General features: G+C 53.1%; 1 protein-coding gene and 1 pseudogene across 2 annotated transcripts; both read right to left on the bottom strand.

Moving 5' to 3' along the window:
* Positions 1–500: 500 nt before the first annotated feature.
* Positions 501–4,780, bottom strand: DPEP3 (dipeptidase 3). Of its 2 annotated transcripts, none has more exons than XM_059904126.1 (10): positions 4,542–4,780; positions 4,129–4,255; positions 3,526–3,655; positions 3,295–3,436; positions 2,982–3,048; positions 2,692–2,868; positions 2,093–2,174; positions 1,485–1,560; positions 877–1,012; positions 501–774 (listed from the first exon to the last, which is right to left on the bottom strand). In XM_059904126.1, the coding sequence occupies exons 1-10, from the start codon at positions 4,778–4,780 to the stop codon at positions 538–540; spliced, it is 1,413 nt and encodes a 470-aa protein (XP_059760109.1). In that variant the 3' UTR covers positions 501–537. The 2 variants fall into 2 exon arrangements, with proteins under 2 accessions (XP_059760109.1, XP_059760108.1); XM_059904125.1 differs by having other exon boundaries at positions 2,093–2,177.
* A 5,633-nt stretch (positions 4,781–10,413) lies between these two features.
* On the bottom strand, positions 10,414–15,157 carry LOC132352965 (dipeptidase 2-like; annotated as a pseudogene).
* Between the last annotated feature and the right edge of the window lie 12,225 nt (positions 15,158–27,382).

The following is a 27,382-nucleotide window of genomic DNA, read 5'->3' on the forward strand; positions in this document are numbered from 1 at the left end:
CATTAAAAAATCAGTTTAAGAAAAAAAAGAGGACCTTATCTGAAAAATCTAAAAGCTTTTCATGCTTTCTCTCTTGATATTTCCAAACAAGTTAGTTTATGCTATAAAAGGTATCACCCTTTAAAAACAAACAAACAAACAAACAAATTTTTAAACCTTTCAGAGAGACATTGGGAACTACCACTGTCACACTCCATGATGGGATCAACTCTACACTTGATTCCTTAGTGCTCTTCTGTGGGCTCAGGCTTTTAGAATAAGAATAAGGTAAGATGCCTCTGCCTTTCCTGAGAAAGACAAAGCTGGAGGCCAATGGGAACCACCCATCTTGAGCAGCTGGGTCTAGAACATAAGACCGCTCACCAACCAAGAGCCCACCAGACCCAACCCCCCTGCCTGTGAAGAAGGAAGGACATTCACACCTGGCTCTGTACCCAAAGTGTTTATTCTCAGCATACCTATGTTTGTGCCTGGACCACTAGGAGGGGAACTTTGTGAGACTTTGACACAGTGACCTCTGGAGGACTGGCCAGGTCACTAGAGCCATAGGATGAGGATTGAGAAGGTGGCAGCAGCCATGAGGCCTAGAACGACGTGTGGGGAGGCTTTTGAGGGCCTCTGGAAGGCCTGATTGGTTGGCCACTTGTTTCCCACATGGTGTGCGGCCAGGTGTTCATTCTGAGGCTGAGTCAGGTGGGAGTGGGACGACCTGCCCACCTGCCTGTTTGGAAATTCATCCTCCGCAGGGCTCTGGCCACTGTTTTCCTCTCTCACCTGGGGATGAAAGTCAGCAGTCAGTGGCTTCCCCAGCACCCACCCTCCCACGCCCGTCACCCGCTGAAACACTGAACCATCTTTTTGCCCAGCCCAGCATACCTGTTCCACTTGTCTGAAGACCCGCAGCAGGTTTCCACGAAGGACACCCTGCAGCTCTTCCTCCCTCCAGCCACGCCTCAGCAACTCCTCTATCAGTACCGGGTATGTGGACACGTCCTCCAGCCCCTCAGGGAACCTGTGTGGCCACCAGCTGGCTAGCTGTGGACCCGATTCTGGCCTAGGGCCCACTGTCATACCAGCCCCAGCTACATGTGGGAAATGAAGGTCTGTGTTCTTCAGGCTACTGAATGGAACTTGGAAGCTCCTTGAAGACTGGGCTTCTGCAGCATTTACCTGCTGAGCAGATGCTCAGTCCACAGCACATCTGCTGGGCTGGGAGTAGAGCATGTGCTGGGCAGATGAGGTCTCCTGTGAGGGGGTGGGTACTTAACTGTGATGGCTTGGAGTGGGAATGGGTCCACTGGGCCACAGGAGGGACAGGGAGAGTCCAGGAAACAGGTCCTGGGAGTGGGGAGATGTCAGGTGGGCTGGAAGGCCAGAGTCTGTGGTGGAGGCCTGAAGGATGGGAGGACCATGGGATAAGGAACTGAGACTAAAGGACTCCCCACTGAACCCCCACCCAAGACAAACCCCAGGGAAACACTCACCGGCCAGACCCATCATAGTTTCCGCTAATCCCGATGAACTCAGATCCAGTGACAGCCCTGATGTGGTCAAAGTGATCTAGGGGGTGAGGGTTGTGGTGGGCAGCACGAGGCTGGAGTTAGATCCTGGGACCAGCCCTGGTCTGGGGGAGCTCAGCGTGGTCAATCCCCTGCCCACAGCACTCTAGGACATAACAGCTGACTCCACAGAGCTCCCAGCCCATTGTGAGTTCTGAAGTGGCTATAGGCTAGACACCGGACCCAGAGTGAACCTCAGGGCCACCAACCCCTTTGGATCTTTTCCTGCCCAGGAGCCACCACGCCTCTGGGTTCCTTGAGAGCCTGGTTGCGGGGCTCTGCCTGTCCTTTCCAGAGATGTGGGAGCAAACGTGAGACTCGGAGGCAGAGGCAATTGCCTCCCCCAAACCCATCAGCACTGGTTGTAGCCCTAGATCTGGGTTCAGGGCAGTGAAGAGCTGTGTCTGCTCCCCTGGGCTGTTGGGAGGCCTGCCCAGGGCCCAGCAGGTATGCCAGACGCCTAGAGCTGTCCTGAGGGCCCTAGCGGCCACAGGCCAAGCTACAACTGCACAAGGAGTCGAAGCAGGGCTCACTTGCCACGGTGGACACATTAGCAAACAGGTTACACGGCAGCACCCCCGTGGACAGCGACACCATAACAATGCCACCATTTTTCTTCTACATGGATAAACAAATGGACACTCAGCTGGGCACTTCCAGCCTGATGGCCTGCCACCTATGCCCTGGGGGCCCTGATAGGGTAAGTGCTCACTCCTGGCCTGAGGGGTTGGGTAAGGCTTCACTTCTCTTGGCCCCTGGGTGGAATGGATTTGGCCTTGAGTTTCAGAGATGGGGGAGGGTTAACCAGCCTTGGATCCAAGGGTGAGTGAGGCCTGGGCTGGTAGCTTTGTTCAGGGTCAAGGGTCTTTGGATAGGGACTTCCCTGGTGGTGCAGTGGTTAAGACTCCCCACTCCCAATGCAGGGGGCCCGGGTTCGATCCCTGGTCAGGGAACTAGATCCCACACGCATGCTGCAACTAAGAGTTCTCATGCTGCAATTAAGGAGCCCGCCTGCTGCAACTAAGACCCAGCACAACCAAATAAATAAATAAGTAAATATTAAAAAAAAAAAAAAGGATCTTTGGATGAAGCATGCCTAGTCCCAGGTTTGAGGGCTGGGGTGGCTGCTCACCAGAAGTTGCAGGACGTCATCGGGAACATTCAGCATATTGTCGCACACAGCCTTGGCAGCTGAGTGGGAGAAGATCACAGGGGCCCTTGACACCTTCAGGGCTTGCCACGCCAAGGTATCCGACCCGTAGGACAAGTCCACCATCATGCCCAGGCGGTTCATTTCCCCTATCACCTTCTGCAGGGACAGGTGGGGTTTTTTTTTGCGGGGGGGGGGGTCAGGAGGGACGCACGTGTATGCGCATATCTGTAGGGAATGTGAGGGGTAGGATATGGAAAAGGAGTCCTTACCTCACCAAAGCTTGTCAACCCACTGATGTCGGTGTAGAAGTGTTGAAACTTGGTGGAACTCTCTGCCCTGAAGGACAGCCAGAGGAAGGCAATCTAGCAGGCCCTACCTTGGCCAACAGAGCCTGGACTTCCAGGCTCTTTGTCCATCCATCCCACCTCAGAACAGGGTGAGGATCCGGACCAGCTGCTTTCTGGGAGTATGAGGGATCTGCTGAGACCCCACAGCCTCCCTCTGTGGACCCCTCTGTCCTCACCTCTCTGGCAGTTTCCCCACCATGCGTCTACCGTTCCACCCTGGCCAGGCACTGCTCACCAGGGCGTGTTGCAGGTGAAGGTGAGTGTCAGGTAGCGTACTCCCAGCAGATAGAAACTGCGCAGCACAGAGAGGCTGCTGTCTAGTGAGTGACCACCCTCCACACCAATAAGGCAAGCCAGCTTTTGAGTGCTGTTCAGTCCTAGAAGAGGGCAGAGAATCAAGCGGTCAGAGCCCAGGGCCAGAACCACCAGAGTGAGGCCCTGACTATCCTCCCATTCCCCAGCCCACCTCTGGCTGAGGTCACAAGCTCCAGTTCAGAGTAGGAGGCACACACGCGACGAATGAGGTCAATCTGCTCCAGCGTGAGGCGCACAGCATCCTGGTCTTGGGTGTGGCATGGTGCATAGGCTGACCAGAACTGGGGGTTGGCCCAGGGGTCCAGAATGAGATCAGGGTGGTCTCCAAGTGCCCTTGGCCTGCTACTCCTCCTCAGCCCCCAAGGTACTCATCTGGGTCAGTGGCCCTGAGTGCGGCACTGCATGACCCCGTGGTACCTTGATTATTCAGCTTGCTGCCAGCAGCCAAACTGGCGGGACCCGTCCTCACCTGCTGTTTGTCCATGTGATATGTGAATGCCCCAAAGGCAATCCACCATATCCTTTGTGGTTTCAGAGCCCCCACGCTCGCCAGGGATTATCTGATCACTTTCTTGGAGTCTCCACAGAACCTGGGCAACCATGCCGCTGGCCAGCTTTGACCTCCAACACCCCTGCACTCTCCAGCAGCCCCATGATGGCAGACTGCGTGTCCTCTGATAGTCAGAGGCCTGTCTACCCAGGTTCCTGTGGCCCCCACATTCCCCAGCGGCCGTTAAGTGTGTCCCTCTGGTACCTGGGCACCCACAAGGCCATCCCTGAGCTTGTCCAGGCTGGTTTGGCCAAGGCTGAAATTGCGCAGGTTGACCTCCTGTAGCTTGTTCCGGAAATGCTGTTTCAGGAGCAGGGGCAGGTGGTTCTGGCTGGGGGGGGGGGGGGGGGGGTCAAGACAAAGTAAGAGTAGAGGACGTGGCCTCCAGGTCATGGGCCTGTTCTGTCTCAGCCCACCTCCCCCCTCACACAGACGGTAGTCCTGAGGAGGAGTTCTTAGGTGGGGGGGGGGTTCCACCGGCAACGGGGTAATGGGGAGGAAGGCGCCATGGGTGATGGAAGAGAGAGGGGTGGTGTGAGGGAGCCTCCTACTAGCCCTTCCTCTCCTGCCCAGGGGCGGGTTCAGCCCCCACCAGCCGGCACGCCGCACCGACGCACCCATCCACGAGCCGGAAGTCCCGCATCAGGGCCCGCGCGCGCTCATGCAGACTCGGGGCTCTCGGGGAGCCCGGCACTGTTGGGGCGCTGGAGGTGTCCGGCCGGGTCGAGGCGCTGGGGGTTCCCTGCGTGGTCCGGGCGCGGGTTACCGGCCACAGCAGCAGCCACAGCAGGAGCAGCAGACGCAGAAGAGGCCAACAGGTGAGCGCGCGGGGAGCCTTGCGGCCTACGGGCGGCATGCTTCACAGGGCCGAGCAGGCGGGCAGAGGCGGGTCTCGAGAGCCTGAGAGGGGCGGGCGAGGGTCAGAAGGCGACGATGGGGTCCCAACCGTCGATGTAGGTGACCCAGCGGCGCGGCCTCGTCTGAAGCGGCTGGAGTCAGGACGCTCGACAGACGCGCGGGGACCCATAATGCCGCCTCACAGCGTGGCCGCCAGGGGGCGGTAGGATCTTCCCGCCCGGACTAGGACGGCGCCCTAGTGGGCCAGGCTGGCTTCTGTTGCGAGCGCCCGCTAGCGATGCATCGCGGGCTCCCTCCGCCCTTGCTCCCGGCCCTCCAGCCACCCCTCCCGAGCTGTGTGTACCTACGGACTCGGGGAGGAGGCCAGTGGGGGAACTGGGAGGGGTCCAGGAATCTTCCTAATTTCACCTCTAGCCAGGCAGGTCGCAGGTCCATGTGGGGTTTTAGTTGCAGGGATATGCCCGCCCTCCAATGGGTTAAATATTCCATGAAATTCTAGGAAGAATTAGAATTCAGAAGAGTGAATTAGATCTGTATGTTTTGACTGACAGAAAGGTGATTCCCTATATATTTTTAATAAAAATGAAATTTAAGAATAATACTTATGGGAGACCATTTTGTTTTAGTATCTCGTGTTAAAATTTACTTCTGTGCATGTGTTGTTACACACACACACACACACACAAAAGACCCTAGAGGAATATACATACTAAACATTAGTTAATGGTCGCCATCTTGGGAAGGGGGTTACCTACTCCCTGGTCAATTTATGTCTCATCTTTTTTTGTATATGGTCATCCTGGCTGAGGGAAGTCGGAGGCAGTGCTGGTGAAGGCTGGCCATGGTGGTAAGAGGTTCATGAAGGCACCAGAACAGTGGCTGAGCCTTGAAAGGATGGGGCTTGGATACCGCAGGGGAGTGGAGAGGGCATCTGGATTGGCCAATAGCCTAGGCAAAGGTCTGGTTTGAGCAGGATGACTGTGCTGTGGGGGAAGAGCTGGAAGAGTCTGCAAGGCACAGACTAGGGGGACAAGGTCCAGTTAGGGCCCTTGGTGCTAAGAGCATGAGAGGCTTAGTCTCCTAAGGACAGGCAGAACTCCTCCTTCAGGACAAGGTGGTTTCCCAGCTGGCCAGTATAATTCTTTGTTTTCTGTAGAAAAAGCTATGGTTTAGGGGGAACTGATCTCAAAACTGCAGTTGGGTGGCATCTGAGCCTCCTGGGCCTGCATCAGGTCCTGCCAGGCTGAGAGGGGCCAACAACACAGGCTGAAATCTAGTCTGAGTTGTCCCCCCCTTTTGCATTTGTATGTGTCTCCTCTCTCTTGGACTCCCTGACAAGCCGGCCTCCCCTCTCGGTACCAGAGGGACCTTGGCCTCTGGTGACCACTGCCCCCTGTCCATCACTGCCCCTTTCTCATGCCTCAGGGGCAAGGACAAAGTCTGACCTGGTTGCCTCCAGCTTGCCTTCCTCAGCTCAGGAAGGACAAAGGGGGGTGGAGGTGTTTATATTTCTGGTGACTCATACATCTGAGCTGACCTGCCACAGAGGTCTTCGTTTAGGTGACGTTAAACAACTTAATGAATGATGACTTTGCTGATAGTTTCTCAGAAGTGCAGAAGCTTTTCATATACATTTGTTTCCTATATTAGTCTTAGGTAAAAGGAGAGGGCATAATGTTTACAGTTAATTTTAAAATGTTATCAAATTAATGCATATGCAGTTTCAAATGTCTGGTTTTGGTTGACTAAGTAAATAAAGCAAAGTTACAGTCCTCCTGACAATCATTAGAAAGGTTGGGAAAAATATAAAAAGGATCTTCTTGAAGGCATCAGGGAGTTAACAAGATATTGAAAAATTACTTGTGAAGGATCAGGGAGGGTGGAAACCCAGAGGTGGGCCAGGTCTTTGGGCTGTTTCTTCCACTAGGGACTTTGTGGGGCTAAGGAAATAGAGATTAGTATCCAGGGTCCCCCAAAAGTAAGGGAGAACCCTGAGGCGTTGGAACACAAGACAGCACACCCTAGGGGAAAGAGTGAATCAGGCCTCAGCAATCCTGGTTATCAAACAATTGTCTCTCAACTGCAGATCCAGCCTTCTGTTATTCTCTGCTCTGTGAGGCTGGGGCTTGAACTCTTGAAACCACATTTCCTAGCCACCCAGCTGGCTTCCTATTACATTCTGCCAGTAGGAGTTACCAGAGAAAGGGAGATGGAAAGACAGGAGAGGAAAACAGGAATGTCTCTCTCATTTTTTGTGTTTATGTCATTGCGGCTCCAGCAGTGGCAGTTGGCTGCGAGCTCCAACTTCTTCTGGCCATCGTTGAGCAGCCCTGTCATGCCCATTCAGAACACCTGTACCGACTGAGCAGAGCCTTAGAGACCTTAGAGGTCTGAGCGCCAGCAACACAGGGCCCTTCTATAAGCTTCTATCTTCTAGTAACCTCCACCTCTTCCCATTTCCCCCTAATTGGACTCGGAGCTGGATCAGCTCAGCTTGGAAGGCTCTGAAATGGGATTAAGGTGATCTCGGAGCACTGCTCAATCCATCCAAAAGAAGTCAAGCAAGAAGAGAACAGGTGAAACAAATAGAAAGCACTATTAGAACTTTCTGAGTAACAATTCAGAGACCAGCCAACTTGGACCCTGAGGCAAGAGGAAAAATGTGTACTTCTATACACATTATAAATGTATTTTTTAATGGTTAGTTTTTTCCAGAATATTAAAATAGTTGAAAAAAATGGAAGAACTTAAAAGTAGGTGTATTAAAACTCACAATACTATTTTATGTTTCCATATTTTACTTATACTCAAACCAGAATTATAATTTTATTTCTCTGGCTTTAATGGAAGCAAACTCATGAATAATATTTTCAAAACCTGCTTCTTTGCTTAGTTCATTTTCTATTGATAGATTGAATGTTTGACAATTTCTCTTGACCAAGTGACATTCTTCAGTAATTTTTAAAAATAACTGCAGCTTACTGAGACTTCTATTGCAGGATGCCACCATAACTAGTATAGCTAAAAATTTTTTCAAGGCTATTCCCAAATTTGGATACGATTCCACTGAGCAAAATTTGTGAATCAATTTTAGAAGATCCAAACACAATGCCGATTTTATATTACAAAGGGTCAATGTTGCGTGTTTCTTAAAGCCGTCAGTTGGAATTTCTATATGACTTAAAATTTCAGAATATGTAGCAGGCAAGTCAGTGGCTGCTTTTGACAAATCAGATGTATTCATAGAACATAACTTTTCTCCAGTTAAAAATTCAAAATCCGAAGACTCTGTTTAAATTTTTATACGTCCATTTCAAACGTGAAACTAGGACACCTATAATCTGCTTAGTTTCTATTTGATATGCACTTTCCCATAATAATTGATATTCCCATTAGGTGGTTTGTATATTTCCAATTTCTCTCTCTCCTTTTGTTGGTCCAAAAATGTATTTACTTTCCTTCATTTTTTAAAAAATTTATGTATTTTATTTCGGCTGCATTGGGTCTTCATTGCTGCACACGGGCTTTCTCTAGTTGTGGTGAGTGGGGGCTACTCTTCATTGCGGTGTGAGGGCTTCTCATTGCGGTGGCTTCTCTTGTTGCGGAGCACGGGCTCTAGGCGCGCGGACTTCAGTAGTTGTGGTGCACAGGCTTAGTTGCTCCGCGGCATGTGTGATCTTCCCGGACCAGGGCCCGAACCCGTGTTCCCTGCATTGGCAGGCGGATTCTTAACCACTGCGCCACTAGGGAAGCCCACTTTCCTTCATTTTTGAAGAATATTTTCACTGTCCACAGAAGTCAACATTGGTAGTTACTTTCATCAGACTAAAGGTGTTCCACTGTGTGTGGATTTCCATTATTTCTGTTGAAAATTCAGTTGTCAGTTTTATTGTTGTTACACAAGTTAAAGTGATTTTTTTTGGCTGCGCCTCGTGGCTTGCAGGATCTTAGTTCCACGAGCAGGGATTGAACCCGGGCCCCAGCAGTGAAAGCACCAAGTCCTAACCACAGGACCACCAGGTAATTCCCTAATGTGATTTGTTTTAATATGACACCTTTTTTTTTTTAACATCTTTATTGAAGTATAATTGCTTTACAATGTTGTGTTAGTTTCTGCTTTATAACAAAGTGAATCAGCTATACATATACATATATCCCCATATCTCTTCCCTCTTGCGTCTCCCTCCCTCCCACCCCTCTATCCCACCGAGCTGATTATGACAGCTTTTAAGATAATCTTTGGGGGAATTCCCTGGTGGTCCAGGGGTTAGGACTCCGCGTTCTCCTTACCGAAGGCAAGGGTTCAGTTCCTGGTCGGGAAACTAAAATCCCACAAACCGCACAGTGTGGCAAAAAAGAAACCCCAAAAAACAAAAAACAACCTTTGGTCTTTGGCTCCTAGAAGTTTGATTTTTTTTTTTTCAGTTAAGTTTGATTTTGAAATGCATTTGGTGTTATTATGAATAGTGCTGCTATAAATATTATTTCATATACCTCTTTAGGGAACTGGAGAACATATGTATGCATTCCTCTTGGATATATAGCTGGGATGTAATTGCTCAGCCAATGGGATATGTGTAGATTGTTAGTATTAACTATTATCTTTTATTAGTCATTATCTTTTTTTATCATGTTATTTATTATTATTACCTCTCGTTATTTTTTAAATAAATTTATTTTATTTTATTTATTTTTGACTGCGCTGGGTCTTCACTGCTGCGTGTGGGCTTTCTCTACTTGCGGCAAGTGGGGGCCACTCCCGGGGGCAGTGCACGGGCTTCTCATTGCGGTGCCTCTCCCGTTGCAGAGCATGGGCTCTAGGTACGCGGGGCTCAGTAGTTGTGGCACGCTGGCTCTAGAGTGCAGGCTCAGTAGTTGTGGCACACAGGCTTAGTTGCTCCGCGGCATGTTGAATCTCCCTGGACCAGGGCTCGAACCCGTGTCCCCTGCATTGGCAGGTGGATTCTTAACCACTGCGCCACCAGGGAGGCCCTACGTCTCATTATTAACTCAATGTATTAACTCAATCTTGGCTATAATTAATGCAGTTGCTATTATCATTAATGAACTGGGGGAAGATGGGGTGGTTGTCTAAGTAGCCTGAACCGATTAGAGAGGAAGTCCCTGAGGAACAGGGGAGGGGGTGTGCCCACATCCAGAGCAGTCTAGCCATTGGAGGTCCACGGCCCATTAAGTAGCCTGAGATTCTGGGCTCTGTGCAAATAGGTACAAAGATCATTTGTGATCTAGGCATGTTCTCTTCTTGGGCATCTGAACCAGAATTCCCTGAAAGATCCCCAGGTGGTACTCAGTGGGTCAGGATGTGGATTGAGGTGAGCTACACAGAGGGAACCGAGTAAGGTCCACCCTCCCGCAGCCAGAGCCACCCACTGTCTTCTTCCAGTGCTGAGCCAAGCCACCTGGGTTTCCTCAGGCCACTGCCAACAGGTCTTCCTTGAGTATCCGGTGTCTAAACTGCAGGGTCCCCCACCAAACCCCAGTATTGGGAGCCTGCACCACAGACCCCAGCACGGAGAAGGACACTCGTGCTGATTCCATTTCTAAAATATTTATTTTCAGGAAATGTTTGTGCTCGCATGCAAGGAAACTTTGTTGGGTATCTGTGGCTGCCAAAGTGACATCTGGCAGGATTAACTGGATCACCAGAGCCAAACAATGAGGACTGGGAAGGCAGCAATAACTGTGAGGCCTGGGCCCATGTGGGGGCAAGATTTTGAGAATGACCACTTAGGTGACAAAATGGGATCCCCACGAACCGCAGCTCTGGTTAGTTTCTGGTCTGGAGCCAGATCCTCTCTCTGATGCAGACGTGGGAGGACGGAGCGGCAAGAGCTGCCCAGCTGCTCATCTGGGAACTCATTCTCCAAGGGACTCTGTCCCTCGTTCTCCTCCCGTACCTGGAGGCGGCAGTCAGCGGGCAGCACCTCTCACAGCACCCCCGCGTACACCTGCTCAGACCACCTGCTCAGAGCTACTCTTTTGCCCAGCCCAGCATACCTGTTCCACCTGTCTGAAGACCCGCCGCACGTTTCCTCGAAGCACACCCCAGAGATCTTCCTCACTCCAGCCACGCCTCAGCAACTCCTCTATCAGTACCGGGTATATGGACACGTCCTCCAGCCCCTGTGGGAACCTGTGTGGCCGCCAGCCAGCCAGCTATTGGGCCTCAGACCTGTTCCCTGGTTCTGAGTCAGAACCAAAGCCCTATGTGTCCAGGGTCCACTGAACCCCAGCCCTGGTCAGATATGGAAAATGGAGACTTGGAGAGAGTAAATGATTCACTCCTGCTCTTCATCCTTCAGAGGAAGGCCCCAAAAGCGCCTCGACTATTCGTCAAAAGTCATTGAATTGTACTGTTAAGATCTATGCCTTCCACTGAATGCAATTTTTGCCTCCATTTATAAAGAGAAGAAAAGCTTTTTAAGAACTGGGTTGACCCCCCTGCATGCACAGACCCAGCTGCAGGCAGAGAAGATGGTCAGCCCAGCCCAGACCTTGCTAAGAGTCTGCTCAGAGGCTGTGGGTCTGCTGGCACTGGATGGGCGCAGATGCTGGGCAGATGAGCTCTGTGTGGTGTTTTAGACAAATATGATGACCTAGAGTAGGGCCAAACAGACAGGAGAGCCCAGGAAGCAGACCCTGGGAGAGGGGAGATACCAGTTGGGCCAGCACACCTGAGGCTATGGTCAAGGCCATGAGGACCACAGTGTGGTGGGCACGGTGGCTGTGAAAGCCCCACTGCTGCCCAGCCAGCCTGAGACAAGCCGTGGGGAAGCACTCACCGGCCAGCCCCGTCATAATCTCCGCCAATCCCGATGAACTTCCATCCAATGACTGCCCTGATGTGGTCGAAGTGATCTGAAGAATGGGAAGTCAGCAGTGTGGGGCTTCCAGGGCAGGGGTGGGGGTGATGACTGGCCTCTGTTGATTCCCCTTTTTGCAGCCTGTAGGCCAAACGGGCCAGTTCCTTCATGGCCTGGCACCGAGAGTACCAATTAGAGGACCCTGAGATTTGATGTGAAGTGATCCCAGCTGGCTCTAGACTGGACTTCAGATTTGGAGTGTACCCCAGAGCCCCCTGTTTGGGCCATTTCCCACCCAAGATTCACCCTGCCTCCCAGTCTCCTTGAGAACCTGTGGGGGCTCCTTTCCCCAGGTGTGGAGGATGAGAGAGGAACAAGAGTACAACTGATGAAGACCCCAGAGACCTAAGGAGCTGTCCAGTCCCTTGGCCAGAGGTAGGGGGAGTGCGCTTTAGGAGCCCCTGCAGAGGCACAGATGGGCAGCACCCGGGCTCTGTGTCTGACAGCCTCCCTGATACCCATCAGTATCGCAGTTTTGATTCCATGGCTCCAGTTCCACGTGGCACCAAGGTGCTGTGTACCGTCCATTATTGGGTTTTTGGGAGGTGTACCTATTGCCAACAGGTGGGTCAAACCACTGGGGCTCTTCTGAAGTCCTCCCCAAATTTGGACCCAGCTTCAGCTCCAAATCAGTTTTCAGAGAGCCCAGGGTGAGGCTCACCTGCCACAGTAGGCACGTTGGCTAACGGGTTGCAGTGCAGCACCCGCACGGACAAGGGCACCATCACGATGCCACCGTTCTTCTTCTGCAGGGGCGGACCGGTGGACAGTCAGCTTGGCCCCCAGCACAGCCACCTGCCTGTTCACGCTCTCGGCCCCTGTGAGGAAGGTGTTGAGGTCAGAGTCGTCTCCTCTCTGGTTTGTGTGAATGGAGGAGCCGCAGCCCTGGTCTGGGTGGTGTCTTGGCCCTGGGTTTCCGGGTTTGGAGGAGTATCTTACCACCTAGACCCCCACCTAGGGCTCAAGAGTTCAGGGGCTGTGGACCGTGGGTTTTGGGGGCAGAAGATATTTAACCTGGGGTTTGAGGAAATTGAGGGAGAAGAGGCTCAGGTTCAAGGGCTCCTGGTTTGAACCTCTTGCTTTAGGTTTGAGGGCCAGGGCAGTCTCTCACCAGAAGCTGCAGGATATCATCAGGAACATTCCGAGTGTTCTTGCACACACCCCGGGCAGCTGAGTGGGAGAAGATGACAGGCGCCTGTGACACTTCTAGGGCTCGCCGTGCCACAGCATCGAGACATGGGACAAGTCCACCATCATGCCCAGGCGGTTCATTTCTGCCACCACCTTCTGCAGGGACAGGATGGGGAGAGGGCATCAGGGCTGCATTTATCTTGTGTGCATTTATCTGTAGGGAACAGGCGGGGCTGTACATTCATGTGGGGCAGGATATGGAACCCGGGTCCTTACCTCGCCAAAGCTGGTCAGCCAACTGACATTGCTGTAGAAGGGGTGGATACCCTTTGCTGAGCTCTGTGCCCTGCAGGATGGCCAGGAGGCAGTCTGACTGGTGGCCATGACTTGGCTACAAGAGCCTAGAAAGAGGTTCTGTGGAACCGTCTACACCTGCAACTCCCTGGTGCAAGAGGAGGGACCCAAACTGGGCTGTGCCTGGCAGTAGGAGGGCCCTTCTGGGGATTCAGTCTTGTTCTGCAAACCTCCATTCCCCTCCCCACCCCAGGTTCAGGGCTGGATCCCAGGGGTAAACTTGCTTTGGGCCCCAGCGTGATCTTGGGCAGATCCCTGCCTCACCGGGCCCTTACCATCTGCACTGCGCTCACCAGGGCGTGTTGCAGGTGTGGGTGAGTGTCACGTAGCGCACACCCAGTGCATAGAAGGTACGCAAGATGGAGAGGCTACTGTCCAGTGAGTGGCCGCCCTCCACACAAATGAGGCAAGCCAACTTCCGGGTATTGTTGTGAGCTGGGGGCAGGTAGGTCAGATGATCATTTTCAGAGGCAGGGGTAGCTTACTGAAGTCCCTAGCACCTACCACCACCAGTCTGTTTACCTTTTTTTTTTTTTTTTTTGGCCGTGCCGCGCAGCATGAATGAGGGCTCTTAGTTCCCCCACCGGAGCTCAAACCCGAGCCCCCTGCAGTGGAAGCGTGGAGTCTTAACCTCTGGACTACCAGGGAAGTCCCCCGTCTACCTTTAACTGAGGTGACACGCTCCAGCTCAGAATAGGAGGCACACATGAGGCGGATGAGGTCAATTTGCTCCAGGGTGAGGCGCACAGCATCCCGTTCGTGGGTCTGGCACGGGACCTAGGCTGACCAGAACTGAGGGAAGGCCAGGGCTTAGTTTGGGCTTTGGAACTCCTTGGGCTTCTCATAGCCTCCTCAGCTGGCACAGCACTCACTGTGCCCAGAAGTCACATGTAATGCGTTGCTTTTTCTGTGGTACTTGGATGCCCGTCAGGTTGGCTCACTGTGACCCCTGTAGCCCCCAGCATCCATGGCATGGCACTTTCTAGGTCACTATGGTAACTTAGTTCCAATGTGACTAACCTGTGGTCTCTGAGGCCCCCAAACTGCCCCACGTTCCCCAGCAGCCATGGTGGCACCTTGTGTGTCCCTTTGGTACCTGGGCACCCACGAGACCGTCTTTCAGCCTGTCCAAGCTGGTCTGGCCATGGCTGAAATTGCACAGATTAACATCCTGTAGCCCATTGTGGTAAAACTGCCTCAGGACCAGGGGCATGTCGTTGTGGCTGGAGGGAGGTCAAGGCAAATGGGTGGGCTCCTTAGGTCTTGGGATCAGGCAGGACACATTGCCTGGCCTGGGCCAGCCTGGGGGTCCCCCACCTCACACTGTCACACAGACTATACTAGGAGCAGCTGAGGCCTGGGCTGAGGGGTTCCCACCAGGGAGGGGATGACAGAGAAGGGGAAGGGCATCCATAGATTATGGAGAGGACATCCAGGGGTGGTGTGAGGGAGCCTCCCCACTAGCTCTGCATGCTCCGGACCTCCCCTGCCCAGGGCCAGGCTAGGCCCCCACCGGCCCCCACCAGCCCGCACACACTGCAGCCACCCGTCCACAAGCAGGAAGTCCCGCATCAGGGCCCGCGTGCGCTCCCGCGGACTTGGGGTGCTGGAGGTGCCCGGCGTGGTCTGGACACGGGTTACCGGCCGCAGCAGCAGACACAGCAGGAGCAGCAGACGCAGCAGAGGCCGCTGGCTGAGTGCGCGGGGACCTTCGAGGCCCCCGGGCCGCAAGCTGCGCAGGGCCAGGCGGGTGGGCAGAGGCGGGTCTGAGAAGGGCGGCGGATGGGGTTCTGCCCGTCGACACAGGCCACCCAGCGGCGCGGCCTCGCGAGGGGGGGCGGGGTGAGGGAGGGGATACAGAGTCACAGGACCCTGCGACCCGTGTGCGGAGAGCCGCGATCCGCGAAGCCCGGCAGCCACAGGGCGGCACTGCCCTCCCGCCCCCTGCTCAGAGGCAGCTCCCGCGGGCTAAGCTGGCCTCTGCTGAGAGCCCGCTCGCCTCCCATAGCGGGTTCCCTCCGCCCCTGCCCCTCTTCCCACTCCCACTGCTCCGAGGGGTCGCCCTAGGTTGCTCTCCCCCGCCTCTAACCTTCCTGTCCAAGCTGGGGTGCTTCTCTCAGAGGGCCACCTTCAGCCCGAGGCCTCCCGGGAGCACACCTCATCCCCATCTGCCTGCAGCCGGTCCCGCCCACTCTGAGGGCTGCGTGCGAGTGTCTGCGACCACAAGTGCTCTGGGCTCCCGGTTTCCCGGTACTGGGCCATGTGGGCTGGTGTGGGGGAAGAGAGAGTTTCTGGAAATGGGGGGGGGGGGTAACCTTGTGAGCTCTGGATTCAGGAAGGGGCCCTCTGCCCCCGACCTTCTCTCTCCACCTACTTGACTCCCCAACCTGCATGACCATTCTCTGGGGACTTCAACCAGCACCTGGGAACTATCAGGAACCTCCCCCACTTCTGTCAGCCAGCCTCAGGAAAGAGCGCCCTCAGGAGTTGCTACACCTCCCCAGGGCCTGAATAGAGGGACTTTTGGGATGTGAACTGAACAACCTTCTGGGGAGAGTCAACGACCCTTTTACTCAACAGAGCAGGAGCCCAGTCAGTAGGCTATTTGAGTGGAAGGAAATGAAGTCATTTCCATGGCAGCAGAGCCCCCATCGCAGCAACCTTCCTCCCAGAGCTGCTGGCTGACCTTCTGGACAGGATCCCTCCTACCTCAGCGTGGAAGGCCCGGCCTCGTGGAGAAGTATAGTTTCTGAGGAAAGACCTGGCACCTGGGTTCTGCTGCTACACTTGCCTTATCTCGTGGCCCTTGTGGCTCTAGCTTTCCCAGAAACCTCAAGGGCTAAGTGCCTGTGCTTGCTCAGAGGCCGCACGCCATTCCCCATTTCAGCCTCAGGCCCTCCCCCTAGCTGCCTCCTCTGGGGACCCCCTCCCCCCCCCCCCCACACATACACACACACACACACACACACACACACACACACAGAGGGGATGTGCCTTCTCACAGAAGCTCAACCACTGAGATGCTTTAGGGACTGTGCCCAAACTCCTTCATCCCCAGCCTCTCAAGTTTTTGCTCTGATCCCTGGCACCCCCTGGAGCTGTTCCACCTTTGGAACCTTTCCTGGGTAGCAGGAGTGCCTAGCACAGGGGTAGTGACCTAAGTCTGAGCACTGGCGACCCTAGAAATCTGTTACAGAAAAACATTTTATTGAGCAGGAAGGGACCCCACTGGGGACAGAAAGGGCTGGGAATAAAGGAGCATGTGAACCTCGGGGCAGGGTGTGTGCTGCTTGACCCTCCATCCTGTTCTTGCTTCAGGGAGCAGGTCTTCCTGGGTCTCTCTAGCCTGCCTCCTGAGACCCCAGGCAGGGGGCTCTTTGGGAAGCCACAGATTGCTGCTTTCAGTTTCAAAAAACCCAGCTCCGCCCTGGTTTGTGGTGGTGGCCGCTGACAATGGCTCAGGGCAGGAGCCCATGTGGTAGACTGCTAAGGCTTCTCTGCACCCTGTCTCTGCTCCTGCATCCTCCTTGGCTCGGCCCCTGAGGATTGAGCGGAGGAACGTCACGTTTTCTTCCAGGCCAGCTTCAGCCCTGGGATGTTCAGGGCAGACTCTCATTTCAAACGTCAGTTTCTGAGGCTCCTTGCTTATGGCCATTTAGTGTGGAAGGAGGCTCCTGGCTGAGGAAGGCTCAAACAGAACGACGCACGTTCTAATCTGTGGCAGTTGGCAGTTGGGGGACGGGGTGGGTCACTGCAGGAAGAGGCATTCGTTGCCTTAGGCAGTTAAACCGTTGCCCTCTCTTCAGAATGGCTCAACCAGCAAGATTCTGTGGGGTCCACCTCCTGGCACCATGCTGCAATCGCCGGAGTTCGGGTCTGGGGCAACCCAGGTCTTCGTCCGACTCTTCCGGAGGGCACTTTCTCTAGGGAGCACGTCTGGGGACTGGCTTCTTTGCTTCCACCTGTGCTGGCGTGGCCAAAGGAACATCCCCGTAGGCCCGGTAGCCACCAACCAGGCAGTATGTCTCCCCATGCCAGCCCAGCTGCGTTTCTCCACACCCTCGGTTGAGGACACGGTAGTGACCAGGTATAGGAAGAGAAACGGGAGCCACTGCTGCTGCAAAGAAAATCAGAACTGACCAGTCACTTCTGCTGTACACAGTCTCCCTCCAGAATTTCGCTCTCTCATGTCTCTCCCAGTTTCTGGCTGAAGACCTTTAATCTACGTGACATCCAAAACACAGCCTTGGCCCATCACCTCTATGAGTCCCTAGAGAAGGGACACTTGCTGCCAAAGCAATTCCTAGAGCCTACGGCTGCAGCACAGGAGGAAGTCTCTTCACCGTTTCCAGGGAAAACAGTAGAACCCGAAAGTAATTGCAGTCATGATCCTCTCCATCTCTCCCTTCCACAACAGAGAAAACATTTCTTGCAGTCTGTCACTTCTGAGGCTTTAATGGAAATGCCTTTCAAGTTTTGGATAAAAATAATCTAATATAAGTTGGTTAAGAACCCCTCCCACCTTGGCAACCCCTCTTGGGCCCCATTTATACTGCCTGTTTCAACCACACTGAACTCTAGCCCTCTGATACATTTATCTAGATTAGAACAAGGCCAAATACAGAGGCAGAGTGATCCGGAGACTCAGAACCGGGTTCTGGGTACCAAGTCTAGGCTCACGTCAACCCAGCCTCCTGGGACACCATCTCCTCAGCCCTCCAGGCTCATTAGCACTTCAACACCCCCCTTGGTTCTTCCGGTCTTCCCATCAATATGGCACCACCCTCTCCCCTAGTACTCAGCAGCTCAGGATGGGATGTGTCTGAGGGCACCGATACAGATGTCTACATGACAGCACAGAGGTGCCTGGGTTTGAAGGTGTGTTTCAAGAGTGGCCCTCTTCCTCAAACTGCTCCATTTACCATTTGCCAACAAAAATGCACTTGTCTTTTGCTAAGAGGCCAGTCAGGAAAGGGTCTGCATGGAAGCATCCTGTAGCCCAAAGGGGAAGGCTACATTTATAAAGATCAGAACCATCCTGCACACTTGTCCAGGGATGACCTTTCACTTGTCCTCAGCAGTGAGCACTGTGGGTCCCTGAAGGTGTCCCAGGTCACTGGTGTGACTTACAGCTGGGAAAGTGTTCAGGTGTATGTGGTGGGCAAGCCCCACAGGAACATGTGGCAGCCAGGGGAGGCCGTGTGTACACCATGCGTCCTGTACAGATGCCCGGTCTCCGTGTACCTGCTGCACTGCCCTCCCAGGGAGCAGAGGACAGCTTAGAGTAACTATAGGAGATCTGGTCAGGCGTTCTCTCTCAGACAACCAAAAGATTGGTATCTGGTGGAGAACTGGCAGGGAAGTTTCTCTGAGGGCAGCACGTTGGCATAGTTACCCTTACCCAGTGAGGTCGTATAAGGAAGCTGTGACTTGAGGGGCAGGCTTCAGGAGGAGGGGCAGTTTTGTGGAGGAGAGTAGGGGGGAGGCAGAGGTACTCTGCCTGGCCCCTCACACCTGGGCCTCCCCACCCATGCCCTAGTCTAGTAGACACCCCACGTGGGGCGTGCCGGTGGGCTGGCACAGCCCCAGGGGCCCCAGGAGGGCAAGAGAGACCCACATTCTGAGATTGGCTTGAGAGGCAAGATTAACGTCACAGACAGCTAGGTTGTATGGCACTGACCCTAAGAGGCAGAGATTTGTGTGGACTGGGGAATCAGGGAAGGCTCCTTGGCAGTGGGCCTGAAGGACAAGTGAGATTTGGACCCATGGGGAAGAGAGGGAAGACATTCCAGATTGGAAGAATAAAAGCAAAGACACACTCTCCTCGACCTTGTCCTGCCCCAAATATAAATTCATAGAACCCTCACATTTTCACAACTGAGGACTGAAGAAAACCAAGAGGTTAAGGGGCCTACCCAGTGTTACACAGGTAGTGGAGAGGTGTTCTGCTCAATGGTTAGGTTCATGTTGGGGCTCCGGATTTACAGCTGAGAGGAATGTGAGGACAAGCTCATGCCATTGCAAACATTTCCAAGTGACACTGAGAGAGATGTTAAAGGTGCAAAATGAGGGTGCTGAATGACCTCACAAAGTGGGAATGGTGGGCCCATTTTCTTACGAAATTCAAAACAAGTTCATGACCAAAGGACATAATACAAAATGACAACGTAATCGTTACACTCCCCTCTCCCCTAGAAGTAAAAATCATTATACTCCTCTCTCTCTCCACCGTGAAAGGATGAGATAAAGGCTCAGCAGCAGCCCCCGTGAAACACATGGTCAACACTGTGAAGAGGTGTTACTAAGACGATTTGGTCCGACTCAGAGAAGGAAAGAGACAACTCTGCCCTTAGCCTGATCAGGCCCACAGGAAGGAACCACATTGGGGGCAGCCTTTGAGAGTGTGGCAATGAGAGAGGACCTTCTTTAGGAGGGGACTCCCTGTTGCCGACCTTGAAAAAGCAAAGATGGGACACTCGTGTACTGGGGCTGTTGCAGAGGGGATGTGCCCAGAGGTTGGGCCACGCTGCTTGAGAATCAAAGCATCTTCTAGTCCTAAACTGCTTGAATGCTGCAATCGCCGGAGTTTGGGTCTGGGGCAACCCAGGTCTTCGTCCGACTCTTCCGGAGGGCACTTTCTCTAGGGAGCACGTCTGGGGACTGGCTTCTCTGCTTCCACCTGTGCTGGCGTGGCCAAAGGAACATCCCCGTAGGCCCGGTAGCCACCAACCAGGCAGTATGTCTCCCCATGCCAGCCCAGCTGCGTTTCTCCACACCCTCGGTTGAGGACACGGTAGTGACCAGGTATAGGAAGAGAAACGGGAGCCACTGCTGCTGCAAAGAAAATCAGAACTGACCAGTCACTTCTGCTGTACACAGTCTCCCTCCAGAATTTCGCTCTCTCATGTCTCTCCCAGTTTCTGGCTGAAGACCTTTAATCTACGTGACATCCAAAACACAGCCTTGGCCCATCACCTCTATGAGTCCCTAGAGAAGGGACACTTGCTGCCAAAGCAATTCCTAGAGCCTACGGCTGCAGCACAGGAGGAAGTCTCTTCACCGTTTCCAGGGAAAACAGTAGAACCCGAAAGTAATTGCAGTCATGATCCTCTCCATCTCTCCCTTCCACAACAGAGAAAACATTTCTTGCAGTCTGTCACTTCTGAGGCTTTAATGGAAATGCCTTTCAAGTTTTGGATAAAAATAATCTAATATAAGTTGGTTAAGAACCCCTCCCACCTTGGCAACCCCTCTTGGGCCCCATTTATACTGCCTGTTTCAACCACACTGAACTCTAGCCCTCTGATACATTTATCTAGATTAGAACAAGGCCAAATACAGAGGCAGAGTGATCCGGAGACTCAGAACCGGGTTCTGGGTACCAAGTCTAGGCTCACGTCAACCCAGCCTCCTGGGACACCATCTCCTCAGCCCTCCAGGCTCATTAGCACTTCAACACCCCCCTTGGTTCTTCCGGTCTTCCCATCAATATGGCACCACCCTCTCCCCTAGTACTCAGCAGCTCAGGATGGGATGTGTCTGAGGGCACCGATACAGATGTCTACATGACAGCACAGAGGTGCCTGGGTTTGAAGGTGTGTTTCAAGAGTGGCCCTCTTCCTCAAACTGCTCCATTTACCATTTGCCAACAAAAATGCACTTGTCTTTTGCTAAGAGGCCAGTCAGGAAAGGGTCTGCATGGAAGCATCCTGTAGCCCAAAGGGGAAGGCTACATTTATAAAGATCAGAACCATCCTGCACACTTGTCCAGGGATGACCTTTCACTTGTCCTCAGCAGTGAGCACTGTGGGTCCCTGAAGGTGTCCCAGGTCACTGGTGTGACTTACAGCTGGGAAAGTGTTCAGGTGTATGTGGTGGGCAAGCCCCACAGGAACATGTGGCAGCCAGGGGAGGCTGTGTGTACACCATGCGTCCTGTACAGATGCCCGGTCTCCGTGTACCTGCTGCACTGCCCTCCCAGGGAGCAGAGGACAGCTTAGAGTAACTATAGGAGATCTGGTCAGGCGTTCTCTCTCAGACAACCAAAAGATTGGTATCTGGTGGAGAACTGGCAGGGAAGTTTCTCTGAGGGCAGCACGTTGGCATAGTTACCCTTACCCAGTGAGGTCGTATAAGGAAGCTGTGACTTGAGGGGCAGGCTTCAGGAGGAGGGGCAGTTTTGTGGAGGAGAGTAGGGGGGAGGCAGAGGTACTCTGCCTGGCCCCTCACACCTGGGCCTCCCCACCCATGCCCTAGTCTAGTAGACACCCCACGTGGGGCGTGCCGGTGGGCTGGCACAGCCCCAGGGGCCCCAGGAGGGCAAGAGAGACCCACATTCTGAGATTGGCTTGAGAGGCAAGATTAACGTCACAGACAGCTAGGTTGTATGGCACTGACCCTAAGAGGCAGAGATTTGTGTGGACTGGGGAATCAGGGAAGGCTCCTTGGCAGTGGGCCTGAAGGACAAGTGAGATTTGGACCCATGGGGAAGAGAGGGAAGACATTCCAGATTGGAAGAATAAAAGCAAAGACACACTCTCCTCGACCTTGTCCTGCCCCAAATATAAATTCATAGAACCCTCACATTTTCACAACTGAGGACTGAAGAAAACCAAGAGGTTAAGGGGCCTACCCAGTGTTACACAGGTAGTGGAGAGGTGTTCTGCTCAATGGTTAGGTTCATGTTGGGGCTCCGGATTTACAGCTGAGAGGAATGTGAGGACAAGCTCATGCCATTGCAAACATTTCCAAGTGACACTGAGAGAGATGTTAAAGGTGCAAAATGAGGGTGCTGAATGACCTCACAAAGTGGGAATGGTGGGCCCATTTTCTTACGAAATTCAAAACAAGTTCATGACCAAAGGACATAATACAAAATGACAACGTAATCGTTACACTCCCCTCTCCCCTAGAAGTAAAAATCATTATACTCCTCTCTCTCTCCACCGTGAAAGGATGAGATAAAGGCTCAGCAGCAGCCCCCGTGAAACACATGGTCAACACTGTGAAGAGGTGTTACTAAGACGATTTGGTCCGACTCAGAGAAGGAAAGAGACAACTCTGCCCTTAGCCTGATCAGGCCCACAGGAAGGAACCACATTGGGGGCAGCCTTTGAGAGTGTGGCAATGAGAGAGGACCTTCTTTAGGAGGGGACTCCCTGTTGCCGACCTTGAAAAAGCAAAGATGGGACACTCGTGTACTGGGGCTGTTGCAGAGGGGATGTGCCCAGAGGTTGGGCCACGCTGCTTGAGAATCAAAGCATCTTCTAGTCCTAAACTGCTTGAATGCTGCAATCGCCGGAGTTTGGGTCTGGGGCAACCCAGGTCTTCGTCCGACTCTTCCGGAGGGCACTTTCTCTAGGGAGCACGTCTGGGGACTGGCTTCTCTGCTTCCACCTGTGCTGGCGTGGCCAAAGGAACATCCCCGTAGGCCCGGTAGCCACCAACCAGGCAGTATGTCTCCCCATGCCAGCCCAGCTGCGTTTCTCCACACCCTCGGTTGAGGACACGGTAGTGACCAGGTATAGGAAGAGAAACGGGAGCCACTGCTGCTGCAAAGAAAATCAGAACTGACCAGTCACTTCTGCTGTACACAGTCTCCCGCCAGAATTTCGCTCTCTCATGTCTCTCCCAGTTTCTGGCTGAAGACCTTTAATCTACGTGACATCCAAAACACAGCCTTGGCCCATCACCTCTATGAGTCCCTAGAGAAGGGACACTTGCTGCCAAAGCAATTCCTAGAGCCTACGGCTGCAGCACAGGAGGAAGTCTCTTCACCGTTTCCAGGGAAAACAGTAGAACCCGAAAGTAATTGCAGTCATGATCCTCTCCATCTCTCCCTTCCACAACAGAGAAAACATTTCTTGCAGTCTGTCACTTCTGAGGCTTTAATGGAAATGCCTTTCAAGTTTTGGATAAAAATAATCTAATATAAGTTGGTTAAGAACCCCTCCCACCTTGGCAACCCCTCTTGGGCCCCATTTATACTGCCTGTTTCAACCACACTGAACTCTAGCCCTCTGATACATTTATCTAGATTAGAACAAGGCCAAATACAGAGGCAGAGTGATCCGGAGACTCAGAACCGGGTTCTGGGTACCAAGTCTAGGCTCACGTCAACCCAGCCTCCTGGGACACCATCTCCTCAGCCCTCCAGGCTCATTAGCACTTCAACACCCCCCTTGGTTCTTCCGGTCTTCCCATCAATATGGCACCACCCTCTCCCCTAGTACTCAGCAGCTCAGGATGGGATGTGTCTGAGGGCACCGATACAGATGTCTACATGACAGCACAGAGGTGCCTGGGTTTGAAGGTGTGTTTCAAGAGTGGCCCTCTTCCTCAAACTGCTCCATTTACCATTTGCCAACAAAAATGCACTTGTCTTTTGCTAAGAGGCCAGTCAGGAAAGGGTCTGCATGGAAGCATCCTGTAGCCCAAAGGGGAAGGCTACATTTATAAAGATCAGAACCATCCTGCACACTTGTCCAGGGATGACCTTTCACTTGTCCTCAGCAGTGAGCACTGTGGGTCCCTGAAGGTGTCCCAGGTCACTGGTGTGACTTACAGCTGGGAAAGTGTTCAGGTGTATGTGGTGGGCAAGCCCCACAGGAACATGTGGCAGCCAGGGGAGGCTGTGTGTACACCATGCGTCCTGTACAGATGCCCGGTCTCCGTGTACCTGCTGCACTGCCCTCCCAGGGAGCAGAGGACAGCTTAGAGTAACTATAGGAGATCTGGTCAGGCGTTCTCTCTCAGACAACCAAAAGATTGGTATCTGGTGGAGAACTGGCAGGGAAGTTTCTCTGAGGGCAGCACGTTGGCATAGTTACCCTTACCCAGTGAGGTCGTATAAGGAAGCTGTGACTTGAGGGGCAGGCTTCAGGAGGAGGGGCAGTTTTGTGGAGGAGAGTAGGGGGGAGGCAGAGGTACTCTGCCTGGCCCCTCACACCTGGGCCTCCCCACCCATGCCCTAGTCTAGTAGACACCCCACGTGGGGCGTGCCGGTGGGCTGGCACAGCCCCAGGGGCCCCAGGAGGGCAAGAGAGACCCACATTCTGAGATTGGCTTGAGAGGCAAGATTAACGTCACAGACAGCTAGGTTGTATGGCACTGACCCTAAGAGGCAGAGATTTGTGTGGACTGGGGAATCAGGGAAGGCTCCTTGGCAGTGGGCCTGAAGGACAAGTGAGATTTGGACCCATGGGGAAGAGAGGGAAGACATTCCAGATTGGAAGAATAAAAGCAAAGACACACTCTCCTCGACCTTGTCCTGCCCCAAATATAAATTCATAGAACCCTCACATTTTCACAACTGAGGACTGAAGAAAACCAAGAGGTTAAGGGGCCTACCCAGTGTTACACAGGTAGTGGAGAGGTGTTCTGCTCAATGGTTAGGTTCATGTTGGGGCTCCGGATTTACAGCTGAGAGGAATGTGAGGACAAGCTCATGCCATTGCAAACATTTCCAAGTGACACTGAGAGAGATGTTAAAGGTGCAAAATGAGGGTGCTGAATGACCTCACAAAGTGGGAATGGTGGGCCCATTTTCTTACGAAATTCAAAACAAGTTCATGACCAAAGGACATAATACAAAATGACAACGTAATCGTTACACTCCCCTCTCCCCTAGAAGTAAAAATCATTATACTCCTCTCTCTCTCCACCGTGAAAGGATGAGATAAAGGCTCAGCAGCAGCCCCCGTGAAACACATGGTCAACACTGTGAAGAGGTGTTACTAAGACGATTTGGTCCGACTCAGAGAAGGAAAGAGACAACTCTGCCCTTAGCCTGATCAGGCCCACAGGAAGGAACCACATTGGGGGCAGCCTTTGAGAGTGTGGCAATGAGAGAGGACCTTCTTTAGGAGGGGACTCCCTGTTGCCGACCTTGAAAAAGCAAAGATGGGACACTCGTGTACTGGGGCTGTTGCAGAGGGGATGTGCCCAGAGGTTGGGCCACGCTGCTTGAGAATCAAAGCATCTTCTAGTCCTAAACTGCTTGAATGCTGCAATCGCCGGAGTTTGGGTCTGGGGCAACCCAGGTCTTCGTCCGACTCTTCCGGAGGGCACTTTCTCTAGGGAGCACGTCTGGGGACTGGCTTCTCTGCTTCCACCTGTGCTGGCGTGGCCAAAGGAACATCCCCGTAGGCCCGGTAGCCACCAACCAGGCAGTATGTCTCCCCATGCCAGCCCAGCTGCGTTTCTCCACACCCTCGGTTGAGGACACGGTAGTGACCAGGTATAGGAAGAGAAACGGGAGCCACTGCTGCTGCAAAGAAAATCAGAACTGACCAGTCACTTCTGCTGTACACAGTCTCCCGCCAGAATTTCGCTCTCTCATGTCTCTCCCAGTTTCTGGCTGAAGACCTTTAATCTACGTGACATCCAAAACACAGCCTTGGCCCATCACCTCTATGAGTCCCTAGAGAAGGGACACTTGCTGCCAAAGCAATTCCTAGAGCCTACGGCTGCAGCACAGGAGGAAGTCTCTTCACCGTTTCCAGGGAAAACAGTAGAACCCGAAAGTAATTGCAGTCATGATCCTCTCCATCTCTCCCTTCCACAACAGAGAAAACATTTCTTGCAGTCTGTCACTTCTGAGGCTTTAATGGAAATGCCTTTCAAGTTTTGGATAAAAATAATCTAATATAAGTTGGTTAAGAACCCCTCCCACCTTGGCAACCCCTCTTGGGCCCCATTTATACTGCCTGTTTCAACCACACTGAACTCTAGCCCTCTGATACATTTATCTAGATTAGAACAAGGCCAAATACAGAGGCAGAGTGATCCGGAGACTCAGAACCGGGTTCTGGGTACCAAGTCTAGGCTCACGTCAACCCAGCCTCCTGGGACACCATCTCCTCAGCCCTCCAGGCTCATTAGCACTTCAACACCCCCCTTGGTTCTTCCGGTCTTCCCATCAATATGGCACCACCCTCTCCCCTAGTACTCAGCAGCTCAGGATGGGATGTGTCTGAGGGCACCGATACAGATGTCTACATGACAGCACAGAGGTGCCTGGGTTTGAAGGTGTGTTTCAAGAGTGGCCCTCTTCCTCAAACTGCTCCATTTACCATTTGCCAACAAAAATGCACTTGTCTTTTGCTAAGAGGCCAGTCAGGAAAGGGTCTGCATGGAAGCATCCTGTAGCCCAAAGGGGAAGGCTACATTTATAAAGATCAGAACCATCCTGCACACTTGTCCAGGGATGACCTTTCACTTGTCCTCAGCAGTGAGCACTGTGGGTCCCTGAAGGTGTCCCAGGTCACTGGTGTGACTTACAGCTGGGAAAGTGTTCAGGTGTATGTGGTGGGCAAGCCCCACAGGAACATGTGGCAGCCAGGGGAGGCCGTGTGTACACCATGCGTCCTGTACAGATGCCCGGTCTCCGTGTACCTGCTGCACTGCCCTCCCAGGGAGCAGAGGACAGCTTAGAGTAACTATAGGAGATCTGGTCAGGCGTTCTCTCTCAGACAACCAAAAGATTGGTATCTGGTGGAGAACTGGCAGGGAAGTTTCTCTGAGGGCAGCACGTTGGCATAGTTACCCTTACCCAGTGAGGTCGTATAAGGAAGCTGTGACTTGAGGGGCAGGCTTCAGGAGGAGGGGCAGTTTTGTGGAGGCGAGTAGGGGGGAGGCAGAGGTACTCTGCCTGGCCCCTCACACCTGGGCCTCCCCACCCATGCCCTAGTCTAGTAGACACCCCACGTGGGGCGTGCCGGTGGGCTGGCACAGCCCCAGGGGCCCCAGGAGGGCAAGAGAGACCCACATTCTGAGATTGGCTTGAGAGGCAAGATTAACGTCACAGACAGCTAGGTTGTATGGCACTGACCCTAAGAGGCAGAGATTTGTGTGGACTGGGGAATCAGGGAAGGCTCCTTGGCAGTGGGCCTGAAGGACAAGTGAGATTTGGACCCATGGGGAAGAGAGGGAAGACATTCCAGATTGGAAGAATAAAAGCAAAGACACACTCTCCTCGACCTTGTCCTGCCCCAAATATAAATTCATAGAACCCTCACATTTTCACAACTGAGGACTGAAGAAAACCAAGAGGTTAAGGGGCCTACCCAGTGTTACACAGGTAGTGGAGAGGTGTTCTGCTCAATGGTTAGGTTCATGTTGGGGCTCCGGATTTACAGCTGAGAGGAATGTGAGGACAAGCTCATGCCATTGCAAACATTTCCAAGTGACACTGAGAGAGATGTTAAAGGTGCAAAATGAGGGTGCTGAAT

This window comes from Balaenoptera ricei, chromosome 19 (assembly GCF_028023285.1).
Source record: "Balaenoptera ricei isolate mBalRic1 chromosome 19, mBalRic1.hap2, whole genome shotgun sequence".
NCBI classification, from domain to species: Eukaryota; Metazoa; Chordata; class Mammalia; order Artiodactyla; family Balaenopteridae; genus Balaenoptera; species Balaenoptera ricei.

Coding starts and splice junctions, on each gene's coding strand:
- DPEP3 (XM_059904125.1), bottom strand. CDS start 4,780: ATGCCGCCCGTAGGCCGCAAGGCTCCCCGCGCGCTCACCTGTTGGCCT. Junction 4,256..4,541: donor GACTTCCGGCTCGTGGATGG/GTGCGTCGGTGC, acceptor CCCCCCCCCCAG/CCAGAACCACCTGCCCCTGC. Junction 775..876: donor TCTTCAGACAAGTGGAACAG/GTATGCTGGGCT, acceptor TTTCATCCCCAG/GTGAGAGAGGAAAACAGTGG.